The following is a 14,643-nucleotide window of genomic DNA, read 5'->3' as shown; positions in this document are numbered from 1 at the left end:
AAAAGGCAAAAAGACAAAATTAATTAATTAATTAATTAATTACAACTTTTAAGACCTTTAAGTGACTGACTTCATTACTCACATGCTTAGAAAAAAAAAAAAAACATAATGAATTCATGCCCCCTCCCTAAAGTTAGCAGTGTTTTTCCTTACTTCCCTGTAAATGTTGGGGGTGGGGGTTACAGAAAATTATAGTTATTAATGAATAGGCTAAACTACTCATATCATATTCATACACAAACATATTCCAATTTGATATAAAGTAGATTATTTGCCACAGCTAAAATATAAGGATTTTAAAAACTGAAGTACAACATCAGGTCATAATATTTTTTAGCAGAGCTGGCAAAGCACTCTGCATGCAATAAGCAACCAATAAATATAATCTGAATTTAACAATAATCCAGCTTAATAAATCAATCTAAATTCCCAAAGAAGGAGGAAGAACCTAAGCTAAAAAGCTTAGAATGTGACACCTGAGGACCTCGAGCAAGGAGACATTCAGCCATGACACTATTTCTAGTATAACATTAAAAGATCTATGGCTGCCCTTTTCTGTAAGATAGGTCCAGCTGTCTAAGATGGAGGACCTTTAATAGGGGTCGAGAAGAAGTGGAGATGAGTCAGACATATCTGCTTGGAGTTAACTTTGGGCCTCTGTAAATGACAAGAGGAAGAGGAGGAAAGGCTGCTTTGCCTAGACACAAACTACCCCCAAAGTAGGGCATTCTTCCCCTACTCCTTAGCAACTGTCAAACTTTTGGTTTAGGACTTCTTTACATTCTTAAAAATTAGTGTGGAGCCCAAAGAGCTCTTCTTTTTTTTTGGGGGGGGGGTTATAATTATCAACATTTACCACATTAGAAATAAATTTTTAAAAATACCCATCACATATAAACATAACTATAGTACTGTCAGGGTCACTTTTGTGTGTCAACTTGGGGAGGCTACAGTGTGCTGTAATCCAATCAAATGCTAATCTAAGTGTTGCTGTAATTTGAAGATATGATTAAAGCTGACTTTAAGTAAGGGAGATTATCCTACATAATAATGAGACTGATTCAATCAGTTAAAAGGCCTTAAAAGTGGAACCAAGGTTCCTTGATGAAGAAGAAATTCTGCCTGTGAATACAACTTTGCTCTTGCTCCACAGGTCCAGCCAGCCCTTCCTGATGGCTTGCCCTGAGGATTTTGGACTTGCCTAGCCAGCTCTTGGCATTGGGTAAACTAATTCCCTATATATCCAGAGAAATTCAAGGAGAGAGTACATCTGTTAACAAGTTCCATGAAAAAAATGTTAAAATAAGAATAATAGGAGTTCTTAGAAATTTAAAATATGGCTATAAAAAACATTTTAAACATTTTAAGATTGATGTTTAAAAAGAAGAATTGGATAGCAGAATGAACAGAGTTGGAAGAGTTAGCTGAATGATTCGCTCAGAATATGATACAAAAGAGGAGTTTAAACATATTAAAAAGGTTACCACACAAGCAGGATACTCAAAGAGGTCCAATATATGCTTATATTGGGATTCCAAAAGAAGAGCAGCATAGACTGCTTTATAGTTAAAGACAAGAGAACTACTAAATAATAGAAAACTGAACTCACCATCTATTAAAAGAATACTATATAATGACCTCAGTATTTATCTCAGAAATAAAAGAATAATTGTTTATGCTTTTATTGATATCATTCAATATATTAATATTAAATGTAAATAGTTATATTATCAATTCATTGGGTAGCAAAATATAATTCCTTAAAGTGAAATGCCTATTCCTGATAAAAACTTTTAGTAATATAGAAAATAAAAGGTTCTTTAACTTCACAATAAAAGTTTAAATGAAATATTGGAAGCATTCCAATTGAAACCAGGAACCAAATAAAGATTCCCACTGATACCACTGCTAGGATCATAATTTACCTATAGCTGGAATCAGTGAACTATAGCCATGGACTGTGAGCTAAGAATGGTTTTGATATTTTTCAAGGGTTGTTTAAAAAATATGTGACAGAGACTGTATGTGACCTGCAAAGCCTAAAATATTTACTATTTGGACTGCACAGAATGTTTGCTGACTACTGATCTATAGCACACAGAAGAGTCAACTGACAAACTGTTACAACTAATAAAAGTTATGCAAGGTTGCAAGAAACAAAACAGATTAGAAAAAACAGAAATACAAAAGAGAATTAGCTAAAAATTAGGAATATAATTAGAAAATGAGTGCTCAATTAGAAAATGTAATTTTAAACAAATCTCATTTCAGTAGTGAGAAAACCACTGATTAACCAGGAATATTTGGAATGCCTTGAATGACTGCTTACATAAAAGAATTCTCAACAGGGAGACTTGGTTTATTTAAGTAGAGATGATATGTCATAGTAACTTCATAGGAAAGCCAATGCATGGTCATATGTTTCACCATTAAAAGTTATATGTAGCTCATTCAGAGTGCTAATCACTGAGAAAGAATTTCAGCACCTAATTTATTAGAGACTGAAATATAAATCATACACTAAAAGGACAAAAACTTACAACTGATATGATGATGATGATGATTGTGAGCTTGAGATTCTTCATACACATGGCTCGGGCAAGATTTCTGCTGGTTGTTTTGAAGGTGACAGACTAGGAAAAAACATGAATTGTTTGATCTCTGGTATTGACTACATGATTAATTTGCAATAATACATGCAAAACTTTTACTTTCATTAAATGTGCTCCAATGTTCTTTACTCCTTCCCTCTCTTCACAGGTAGAGACTGGTCACTAGTTCCCCAAGCAGGACTCTGCTATGTATACAGTAAGCAGTATGAGCCCAATGGAAAGATTTCTTTCCCTTTTCTTCTCCACCATAGCAATGCACATGATGTTGAGCACTGTTCAATAGTTCTTCCTGCTAGTAGAAAATGTTTTCCTCTCTATGGTTCCAATAAGAAAGGCTCTTTACGAGCCAATTGGCTGCAAACACATTTGCCCATCCTGCCCAGTAGAACCCTGGGATTTTGAACCATATGAACCTGTTCATTTTCCATAAGAAGATATATATTTACTAGTATGAGGGCCCAAACCCAAAGAACTTCATTCCTTCAGTTACTCATTTTCTTTTGCAACATCAATTTCTCAATATCTACTGAACCATTCCCTCCAGGACAAAATCAGTTTAAAACAAACAAACCAAAAAATCCCTAATAGCCCAGCATTTCCATTCCTAGATATATACCCAACAGAGATATTTGCATGAGTTCACCTAAAGACATATACAAAAATGTTTCTAACTGTACTATTTGTCTCATCTCAAAACGAAACAACCCGAATGCCTACCAACTGTGCTGTATGGTAAAGAACTTAACTTTGTCCCCAAAGGGGTCTGACATTTGCTTTCAACTCCCAGAAGGTAACCTTTTCTTGCCTGGAGGCCATGGGCTATCCAAATAGTAACAATGTGATTTAGTGCAGGGACTAGTCACTCCAGAAAAACCAACTATATGATTTAGGATAGGGATTCTGAGTCATACCTAGAGTTGCTAGAGACTGGAGAGTGAGATTAAGCAAGTGGGCAATCAAGTCAGCCATGCTTATGTAATGAAATCTCGAAAACTGAAAAATGCTAACGAGGTCCTACTGTATAATACAGAGAACTATATTCAATATCCTATGATAAACCATAATGGCAAAGAATATGAAAAAAGAATATATATATATGTAACTGTATCATTCTGTGTAACAGAAACTAAACATTATAAATCAACTATACTTCAATTTAAAAAAATGACTAAACAGTGAAGCTTGGGCAAGCGTCCCTGTTGTACAATACTCTGTGTATATTGTAGAATAAAATTCATATTTTATGGGAAGACAAAAAGTTAAATGTAAAAATTATTTGTCTTTTGGCCTCCTCTCTCCCCACACTGTGCATTGTGTACCTACATTATGCATGGACCTAACCTTCCCCATCAGTGAAAATACCTGCTCAACATAAAGAGCAACTTTCTCTTCGCATCTATGATATAACTCCTTAAAGATAATAGCCCTTCTTGATCTTCTAAAGGGCCATGATGACATATATATCTGGATTGTGCAAATTGTCAATAATATGTCATTTAACATGCAGTCTCTTATCTCAAAACACATATAACTGTTCCTGGACTTTTAACAGGCAGAACAGTTCTTAGACCTTTCTAAGATACTCTTTCCTGATTATAATCCTCAAATTTGGCTAACATTATTCATTTCTTTCTTAGATTGACAGATTAATTTTTTTTTGTTTTGTCATTTGTCTTTTGAGGGCTACACCTGCAGCATATGGAGGTTCCCAGGCTAGGGGTCTAATCAGAGCTGTAGCTGCTGGCCTACACCACAGCCATAGCAATGCCGGATCAGAGCCACGTCTGTGACCTACACCACAGATCACGGCAATGCCGGATCCTTAACCCACTGAGCGAGGCCAGGGATCAAACCCGCAACCTCATGGTTCCTAGTCGGATTCGTTTCCGCTGCACCACGACTGGAACTCTGACAGATTAATTTTTTATTGAACTCTCATCACACATTATGCTGGGAGAATAAAGTGTCCTGACTCCATGTGGAGAGAATAATAGAAGCTCTGGGTCTGATACTTCTTCAAACTCCACCTTATGTACTCCTTTCCTTGGCTGAGCTTAATCTGTAACCTTTGCCTGTAAAAAAAACATAACTGTAAGTATAGTAGCTTTCATGGAATTTTGTGAGTCCTTCCAGTGAATTATCAAACCTGAGGGAGGTTTGGGGAACAAACTTGAATTTGGTGTGAGAATTGAGGGTAGCTTGGGGACTGTGCCCTCTAAACTGTATATAGCTGAGGAACTTCTCAGCTGCCTAAACTCTTTCCAATTACTCACAAAGTCACAATAAAGAATCCAAGAAGGAGGAAGGTAATATAAGAAAAAGTAGTTAGCAATGAAACTTAATAAACCTAAATATAATTATGTGATTTAATAGGTTGGAGTGGACATTCCTCCACAGTCCTCAGGTCAATATTTGAACATTGATACTTCACCTATTTAAAACCAGTTCAGCTATAAAGGATAACTGCTATGTTTTATCAAAGCTTCCCTTGGGGATGGGTGGGGGTAGGTGTAGGTAGAAAAGAGCAAAGAAGATGATATTAAAAATCCCCATGAGAATGACAAGGGCAAGCTGACCAGTCTGATGGCCACTCCACTCCATGTAAATGGTTTCATTAGCAGCTGGTGATACCCTAAAAATGGGTAAAGGACTTGAACAATTTCTCCTAAGAAGATACACAAATGGCCAATAAGCACATGAAAAGATGGTAAATATCATTAGTCATCAGGGAAATGCAAATCAAAACCACAATGACATACCACTTCATACCCACCAGGACGGCTATAATAAAAACATGGAAAATAGTAAGTATTGGTGAGAATATGGAAAAACTGTTACCCTTGCACATTGATGGTGGGAATGTAAGATGGTGCAGCAGCCATGGGAAAATGACAGTCTCTCAAAGAAGCTAAACAGGATTACCATATGACCTGGCAATTCTACTCCTAGGTATATATCCAAAGGAACTAAAAACAGGGACCTGAACAGATACTTGTATGTCAATGTTCACAGCAGCATTATTCACAATAGCCCAAAGATCGAAATAACTCATGGGTCCATTAACAGATGAACAGATAAATAAGATGTGGTATATCTATACAATGGAATATTACTCACCCATAAAAATAAATTAAGTTCTGATACATGAAAACACAATGCTAAGTGAAATAAGCCATACACAAATGGACAAACAATTGTAGGATTCCAATTACAGGTACCTAGAATAGGCAAATTCATAGACAGAAAGTAGGTAAGAGGTTACCAGGGGCTGGGCAGAGTGGGAATGGGAGCTTATTAATAGGTATAGAATTTCTACTTGGGATAATGACAAAGTTCTGGACACAGATGATGATGGTTGTACAACATTGTGAATGCAATCATGTCACTGAATTACACATTAAAAATGGTTAAAATGTCAAATTTATTATGTATATTTCACAATTAGAAAATCATACTGTAATATGCCAAAACCCATGGAAATGTTTATTTGAAATGGGTCAACTGAATTCCAAAACCAGACAAAGATACCACCAAAAAAAAAAAAAAAAACCTACTGGCCAATATCTTTGATGAATATAGACGCAAAAATTCTCAACAAAATTTTAGCCAACCCAATCCAACAACATATCAAAAAGATCGTACACCATGACCAGGTGGGATTCATCCTAGGTTCACAAAGATGGTTCAACATATGCAAATAAATCAACGTCATACACCACATTAACAAAAGAAAAGTCAAAAACCACATGATCATCTCAATAGATGCAGAAAAGGCATTTGACAAAGTCCAACATCCACTTATGATAAAAACTCTCGCCAAAGTGGGTATAGAGGGAACATTCCTGAATATAATCAAAGCCATTTATGAGAAACCCACAGCAAATATAATACTCAATGGAGAAAAACTGAAAGCCTTCTCACTCAAATCTGGACCAAGACAGGGATGACCACTCTCACCACTGCTCTTCAACATAGTTTTGGAAGTCCTAGCCACAGCAATTAGACAAATGAAAGAAATAAAAGGCATCCAAATAGGAAGAGAAGAGATAAAACTGTCAGTGTATGCAGACAACATGATACTATACATAGAAAACCCTAAGGACTTGGGGAAAAGAAAGTCTATTCAGCAAGCATTGCTGGGAAACCTGAACAGCTGCATGCAAAGCAATGAAACTAGAACACACCCTCACATCATGCACAAAAATAAACTCAAAATGGCTGAAAGACTTAAATATAAGACAAGATACCATCAAACTCCTGGAAGAGAACATAGGCAAAACACTCTCTGACATCAACATCATGAATATTTTCTCAGGTCAGTCTCCCAAGGCACCAGAAATAAGAGCAAAAATAAACCCATGGGACCTAATCAAACTGACACACTTCTGCACAGCAAAGGAAACCAAAAAGAAAACAAAAAGACAACTTACAGAATGGGAGAAAATAGTTCCAAATGATGCAATGGACAAGGGCTTAATCTCTAGGATATACAAACAACTTATACAACTCAACAGCAAAAAGCCAACCACCCAATGGAAAAATAGGCAAAAGACCTGAATAGACCATTCTCCAAGGAAGATATAAAAACGGCCAACAGGCACATGAAGAAATGCTCAATATCACTGATTATAAGAGAAATGCAAATCAAAACTACCATGAGATACCACCTCACACCAGTAAGAACAGCCATCATTAATAAGTCCACAAATAACAAGTGCTGGAGGGGCTGTGGAGAAAAGGGAACCCTCCTGCATTGTTGGTGGGAATATAAGCTGGTACAGCCACTATGGAGAACAGTATGGAGGTACCTTAGAAATCTATACATAGAACTACCATATGACCCAGCAATCCCACTCTTGGGCATACATCCAGACAAAACTTTCCTTAAAAAAGACATATGTACCCACATGTTCATTGAGGCACTATTCACAATAGCCAGGACATGGAAACAACCCAAATGTCCATCGACAGATGATTGGATTAGGAAGATGTGGTATATATACACAAGGGAATACTACTCAGCCATAAAAAGAATGACATAATGCCATTTGCAGCAACATGGATGGAACTAGAGACTCTCATCCTGAGTGATATCAGTCAGAAAGAGAAAGACAAATACCATATGATATCACTTATAACTGGAATCTAATATACAGCACAAATGAATATTTCCACAGAAAAGAAAATCATAGACTTGGAGAATAGACTTGTGGCTGCCGGGGGGTGGGGAGGAGTGGGAGGGATTGGGAGCTTGGGGTTAATAGATGCAAACTATTACTCTTGGAATGGATTTACAATGAGATCCTGCTGTGTAGCATTGAGAACTATGTCAGGATACTTACATCGCAACACAACAATGGGAGGAAAAAGTGTGTATACATGCATGTGTAACTTGGTCCCCATGCTGTACAGTGGGAAAAATTAAAAAAAAGAAAAAAGAAATGGGTCAGCTGGATGGTCTGTCATTTATTAATAAAGGAATAATTAAAGCTGTTAAAAAACGAGATGATAGATGAAACAACTTTTACAATATTTGAATAAACAAAATTTAAAATAAGAGGAACAAAGAGGATGGAGCAAATTAACACCAAAGAGCAACATAGCTTACTTAATTCCCAACTATCAATATTTATATTACATGTAAATAGAATAAACATTTAAATAACAAATATACTTTATATATTCAGGAAGGTAGAGGAAAGCATGCAAATGTTAAGGAGCAACATGAAAGACACAAAAAAGTTCCATCAAACTTATAGGGATGAAAAATACACCAAATGGGATTAATAGATTATAAACTGCAGAAGAAGAGATAAGTAAATGCAACACAAAGAAAAATGACTGGAAAAAAATGAACAGAGTCAACTGGTTTAATGTACACATAATTGGAGTCCTAGAAGGAAAGAAGGACAGAAAAATATTTGAAGAAATAATGGCTGTTGTCATAATTTGATGGAAACTACAAACCCACAGCTCAACAAACCCAAAGCTAAATAAAGAAACATGAAGAGGAGCTCCTGTTGTGGCTCAGTGGTTAACAAATCTGACTATGAGGTTGCGGGTTCAATCCCCGGCCTCGCTCAGTGGGTTAAGGGTCTGGCGTTGCTGTGAGCTGTGGTGTAGGTCGCAGACGCAGTGCAGATCTGGCATTGCTGTGGCTCTGGCATAGGCCAGCAGCAACAGCTCTGATTAGACCCCTAGCCTGGGAACCTCCATATGCCGTGGGTATGGCCCCAGAAAAGATAAAGAGACAAAAAAAAAAAAAGAAACACGAAGAAAATTACTCCACGGCAAATTATAATCAAATTTCTTAAAACCAGTGATAGAGAAAAAAATCCTAAAAGCACCCAGAGGAAAAAAAAGACACATTATATATGTAAAAACAATGGTGCAATTTTTGTCAGAAACAATATAAAAGACAGTGATGAAACATCTTTAAACTATTGAAAGAAAAAAATTAATATAGAATTTTATACTGTGAAAATATCTTTTGGGAGTTTGGGAGAAATGAATCCAATCAATATCCATGAGGATGTAGTTCGAGTCCCAGCATCACTCAGTGGGTTAAGGATCTGGCATTGCCATGAGCTGTGGTATGGGTTGCAGATGCAGCCTGGTTCCCACGTTGCTGTGGCTGTGGTATAGGCCGGCAACTACAGCTCTGATTAGACCCCTAGCCTGGGAACTTCCATATGCCATGAGTGTGGCCCTAAAAAAACAAAAAAACGAAACCAAAAAACAATCTTTTTAAAAACGAAGTGAAATAAAGACTTTTCAGATATACAAATACTGAAAGTCATTACTAGCAGGTGTACCAACCAAGAAATGTTAAAAGATGTCTTACACGCAGAAAGAAAATGTCTTACACCAGAAGGAAATTTGGATCTACAGAGAAGAATGAAGAGACTTACCAGAAATATTAACTACATGGATAAATAGAAAAGATTTTTTCCTCATTATTTAAATCTCTTTAAAAGATAATCAACTGCTTAAAGAAAAATAATTACAGGAGTTCCCGTCGTGGCTCAGCAGTTTAATGAACCCAACTATTATCCATGAGGATGCAGGTTCCATCCCTGGCCTCGCTCAGGGGGTTAGGAATCTGGCATTGCTGTGAGCTGTGGTGTAGATCACAAACATGGCTCAGATCTGGCATTGCTGTGGCTTTGGCGCAGGCTGGCAGCTATAGCTCCGATTGGACCCCTAGCCTGAGAACCTCCATATGCCATGGGTGTGGCCCTAAAAAGACACCCCCCCAAGAAAAACACAAAAATAATTACAATGTATTTTAAAGTTTTATGTGAAAATAAAAGTATAAAAAATTAGCATCAAGTCCAGGAAGGTTAAATTGGAGGTATACTATTACAAGGTTCTTGTATTATTTGTGAAGTGGGATAATACCCACTTAAAAGTAGACTATGATAAGTTACAAAACAATAAAAATGGAATTTAAAAAATATTCATTAATTGAACAGAAGGCAGAAAAAGAGGGTGAAGGGAACAAAGAACAGATAGTACAGATAGAAAATAAAAAGTAAAATGGTAGATTTAAAACCTTCCCACAAGAAGACACAAGGCTGAGATGGCTTCCCTGGTGAATTCTTCCAAACAGCTAAGGAACAAATAATGTCGATAGTGCCTAAACTCTTTTGGAGAAGGGAGAGAGAGGGAGAGAGAGGGAGAAAGAGAGATAATAACACTTCCCAACTTGTTTGATGGGGTCAGCAAATCCCTGATAAAAAAGCACAAAAGGAAAAATAAATTATAGACCAACATCCCTCATTGGCAGAGATACAAAATTCCTGAATAAATCAATAACAGATCCAATAAGGTATTTTATAAAAAGCATAATCTATTATGACCCTGCAGGAATGCAAGATTTGTTTAAATTTCATAAATAAATGTTAATTTGGTAAGCTATGTTTAGCCATAGTAACTAACTAAAGGAGAATAAACATACAATCTTCCCAATAGATAGAGAAAAAAATATTTGATAAAATTTTTGAATAAAAAAAATCTCAAATGAGGAATTAAAAGGAACTTCTTCCACTTGATAAAGGGTGCCTATAAAAAAATCTACAGCTAACAACATAATTCCAAAGATAACGAATTCTTCCACATAATATATGCTCCATGCAAGAATGTCCACTGTCATAATTTGTCTTCACTATTGTAGAGAAGGTTCTAGCCAGTGCAATAAGACAAGGAAAAGAAATAAAAGGCAACAATATACAAAAAAGCTAGCAGAATAAGGGAATTTTGCAAAGTTGCAGGATACAAACAAGGTCAATATACAAAAATCAATTTCATTTCTATATATCAGGAATAAAAAATTAGAAAATGAAATTTAAAATTTACAGAACACAAAAACATGAAATTCTCAAAGGTAAATTTCACAAAATATGTCCAAGACCTATACAGCAAACAGCAAAAAAACAAAAACAAAAACAAAAAAACAAAAACCCACTGTTGAGAAAAATTAAAGAAACGCTATGCAAAAGAAGAGATAATGCTGCCAGGTTTAGGGACAGGAAGACTCAATCCTGACAAGATTACCAATTCTCCCTAAATTGATCTATAGATTAAATGCAATCACAAAGATTTTTTTTAAAGGACAGAAAATAACAAGCTCATTCTGAAACATAAATAGAAATGTAAAGAACCTAAAACGGTGAAGACAATCTTGGAGAAGAACATAGTGAAGGACTTAGGTAATTCTATAAAGCTCCAGCTTTAAATACAGTGTGATGTTGGCATAAAGGCAGACAAATAGAACAATGGAACAAAATAAAGAATCCAGAATTAAAGCCCCACAGAGGAGAATGGATAAACAAATTGCAGTAGATAGGTTACAAAATGGAATATGCAGTACAAAACAATAGAAAAATAATTACTACATTCAACAACGTGGATGAATCTCACAGGCATAATGGTGAGTGAAAGAGGCCAGATGCAAAAGAGTCCGTAACACAGATTCCATTGTTTTATGCATTTTAAGAACAGGAAAAACATCTAGGGTGATTAAGTCAGAAAAATTACCTCTGTTAATGGTTACTAACTGGAAGGGGCAGGAGGCAGCTTTCTGAAGTATTACAGTGTTTCATATCTTGATTTAGGTGGTAGTTACATGGTCATAAACATATGTAAAAGATAACTGAGCTGCACACTTATTAAAAATAGTACACTTGCTGCACTTTATTGTATTTATGTTATTCCTCCCTAAAAAGAGGTTAGTAGTTAGTTCAGCAGTACCTCTGTTACTCTGGGTCATACAATCAACAAAATTAAGACTTCTATTTGGAAAGTGCATACTATACTAGTACTGGTCAAACACAGATCACTCTGTCTATATAGGGTCATCTTTAGGGATTAAGAATAACTAAGATATCAGAGTCAACTTAGAATAGATTTACAAGGAGATCCTGCTGAGTAGCATTGAGAACTATGTCTAGATACTCATGTTGCAACAGAACAAAGGGTGGGGACAAAAATGTAATTGTAATGTATACATGTAAGGATAACTTGATCCCCTTGGCTGTACAGTGGGAAAATAAAAAAAATAAAATAAAAAAAAATAAAAGAAACATGACTTGGGAAAAAAAAAAAAAATAACTAAGAGATGGCCTGGACGTACCAAAGAAATTGTCAGCAGAACTAGAATTAGACCCTATTTTCCCTCTTTGTTCCCAAGCAATGGTTTACAAAGTGAGCCATTATAGAAACCTAGTCTTTTGACTTCCTATATGGTGCTACCCTTCTTCCAAATTTCCACGTACTTTATAGAAAAAACTATTATGATCTTCCTAAGATCTACTGGATGCCCCTGTAAAACTAATATAAGAATAAACATTTAAATAGCTCTCAATATATATCAGACACTGTTAGGGACTTTGTATGCACTGTGTGCTTTAACCCTCAAACACTATGAAGAAAATATATCTCCATTTTACAGATGATGATGACTGAGACGTAGAGAGGTTAAGTAACTTGCCTAAGGTCACACAACTAGTGGCAGAGATGGGATTCAATCCCAGTCACCCTGACTCTAGAGTTTGTGCTCTTAACCACTACAATTTAGTAAGAATGAACCTGATCACTCATTGATCCATTTCAAGCTGTAAACTTCTACTTTTTCTGTAAATTTGTAATTGTGTAGATCCAAATTGTAACAGATTTCTGCCTTCCTTCTATTCACCATGTATCTATCATCTTCCCTCAAAACTTTCACCCACTAACCAGATGGAAAAATGCAGAGATGGGAGTTCCCATTGTGGCTCAGCGGAAATGAATCTGACCAGTATCCATGAGGATGCAGGTTTGATCCCTAGCCTTGCTCAGTGTGTCAGGGATCCGGCGTTGCCATGAGCCGAGGTGTAGGTTGCAGACATGGCTTGGATCCTGCACTGCTGTGGCTGTGGTGTAGGCGGGCAGCTGTAGCTCTGATTTGAACCCTTGGCCTGGGAATTTCCATATGCCAAGGGTGTGACCCTAAAAAGCAATAAAAAGAAAATGCAGAGACACACATAATTATAGCATAAGTAGGTTACAGGGACACTTCCTTCCCTACTGGGAATGCACTTTTGTTTGGTGTTTTACAAAATGTATAGAGAACAGACCGGTATGTACAGCTGAAGTGCTAAATTACGTAGGCATCACTGCATGGCTTTAAAAAAAATTGCTTCCTTATATTGAAAATGTTTTCCAAATAAAAGCTTCTTTAATAGCTATTAACAGGTTGTAGCTTTTTATCTATGCCTCATTGTTATCCTCATCAACACAATTTAATCACATACTGGAGGTTAGGAAGGAAAAAATACCCACTAAATACTGAATTTAAGACATTTTTCTATTATATTAGCCATCAATCACAGTTTCTTATACTTTATATCCTAAAAAACATCATCATATCTCATACTTACCGAATCCACGAGATTTTCTGTTTTATCTATCAATAATTCCAATCTTTCACCTCGCTGAGCTACCAAATCTGAAAATGTTGGAAAAACAAAAAATAGCATGTTTATATTACAAATCGGTTACTTTTGTCTTTAAGCCAAATATGATTTTAATTATAAGGCTGGTATTCTTGACAACTCATATTTAAGACAGAAGCACTTATATCTTTAAGTAATAAAAGACTTTAGTGAAGTTTATCAACTAAAATAGGTGCTGGCAGTTTTTTTTCTGTATAGGACCAGATACTAAATATTTTAGGTTCTGTGGGCCAAATGATGTTGGCTGCAATCATTCAACTCTATCAGACATAAACAATACATACATGAGTGGGCATGATTGTGTTAAAATGAAACTTTATGTAGAAAAACAGGCCAGATTTGATCCAAGGGCTATAGTTTGCAGGCCCCTAAATTAAGGTTATAATCTGAGAGTAAAATAAAAAAAAAAAACCTTCAAAATGAATGAGAGTTAGACATTTCTAGAATTGCAGTGTGAGGAGCTCCACAGACCCTCTCTCCAACAAAACCACCATAAACTGGTAAAAATTATAAAAACAAACAAAACCAACCATTTGAAGTCTTTGGAAACTGAATGTTCTAAGGGCATGCTTTATACAAGAAAATCAGTAAATCCTCAGTAAGAAGAGTGAGAATCTATAACATCTGAGCCATGACTTGCTCCATCCTGGAGTTCAGTGAGATGGAAGCTCTACTTCTCCATCCTGGAGTTCAGTCAGATGGATAGCTCCTAAGCTTTACTTCAAGTAAAGCTTAGGAGCTATCTTTCCCACCAGGTCCCATTCAAAGGCTATGATTTCTCCTCAGGAGGGGCAAGTCATCAGCATTTCTCCTACCTAACCCCATCCCAAGGTCCACGAAGTAGAAGCTCTATTCCAGCATGCCATGGCTGATAGGTGTGAGGTTCCCTTCCTCTACCTAGCCCTCATACATAGGGCAGAAAGTCTACCCAGGTAGCAGGTAGGCCTGAGTGCCCCTGTTCTGATATAACTCATAGAGCAGAGGCTCCACACTGGCAAAGCTGTGTCACTCCAAGAGAAGCAGTCCACTGCCCCTAT

The 14,643-nt window shown here is 36.4% G+C and overlaps 1 protein-coding gene across 1 annotated transcript in view; it reads right to left on the bottom strand.

Annotated features, from left to right (window-relative positions):
- VAMP7 (vesicle associated membrane protein 7) overlaps nucleotides 1-14,643 on the bottom strand; it is a 55,413-nt gene that overhangs the window by 2,971 nt on the left and 37,799 nt on the right. Inside the window, exons 6-7 of the mRNA XM_047765165.1 lie at nucleotides 13,532-13,599; nucleotides 2,541-2,633 (exon numbers count right to left, since the gene is read on the bottom strand). Coding sequence (XP_047621121.1) covers nucleotides 2,541-2,633; nucleotides 13,532-13,599 — 161 coding nt within the window. The remainder of the gene's footprint in view (nucleotides 1-2,540; nucleotides 2,634-13,531; nucleotides 13,600-14,643) is intronic.

This window comes from Phacochoerus africanus, chromosome X (genome assembly GCF_016906955.1).
Source record: "Phacochoerus africanus isolate WHEZ1 chromosome X, ROS_Pafr_v1, whole genome shotgun sequence".
NCBI lineage: Eukaryota > Metazoa > Chordata > Mammalia > Artiodactyla > Suidae > Phacochoerus > Phacochoerus africanus.
The sequence above is the reverse complement of the archived record's forward strand: the minus strand, read 5'-3'. Positions and strand labels throughout refer to the sequence as shown.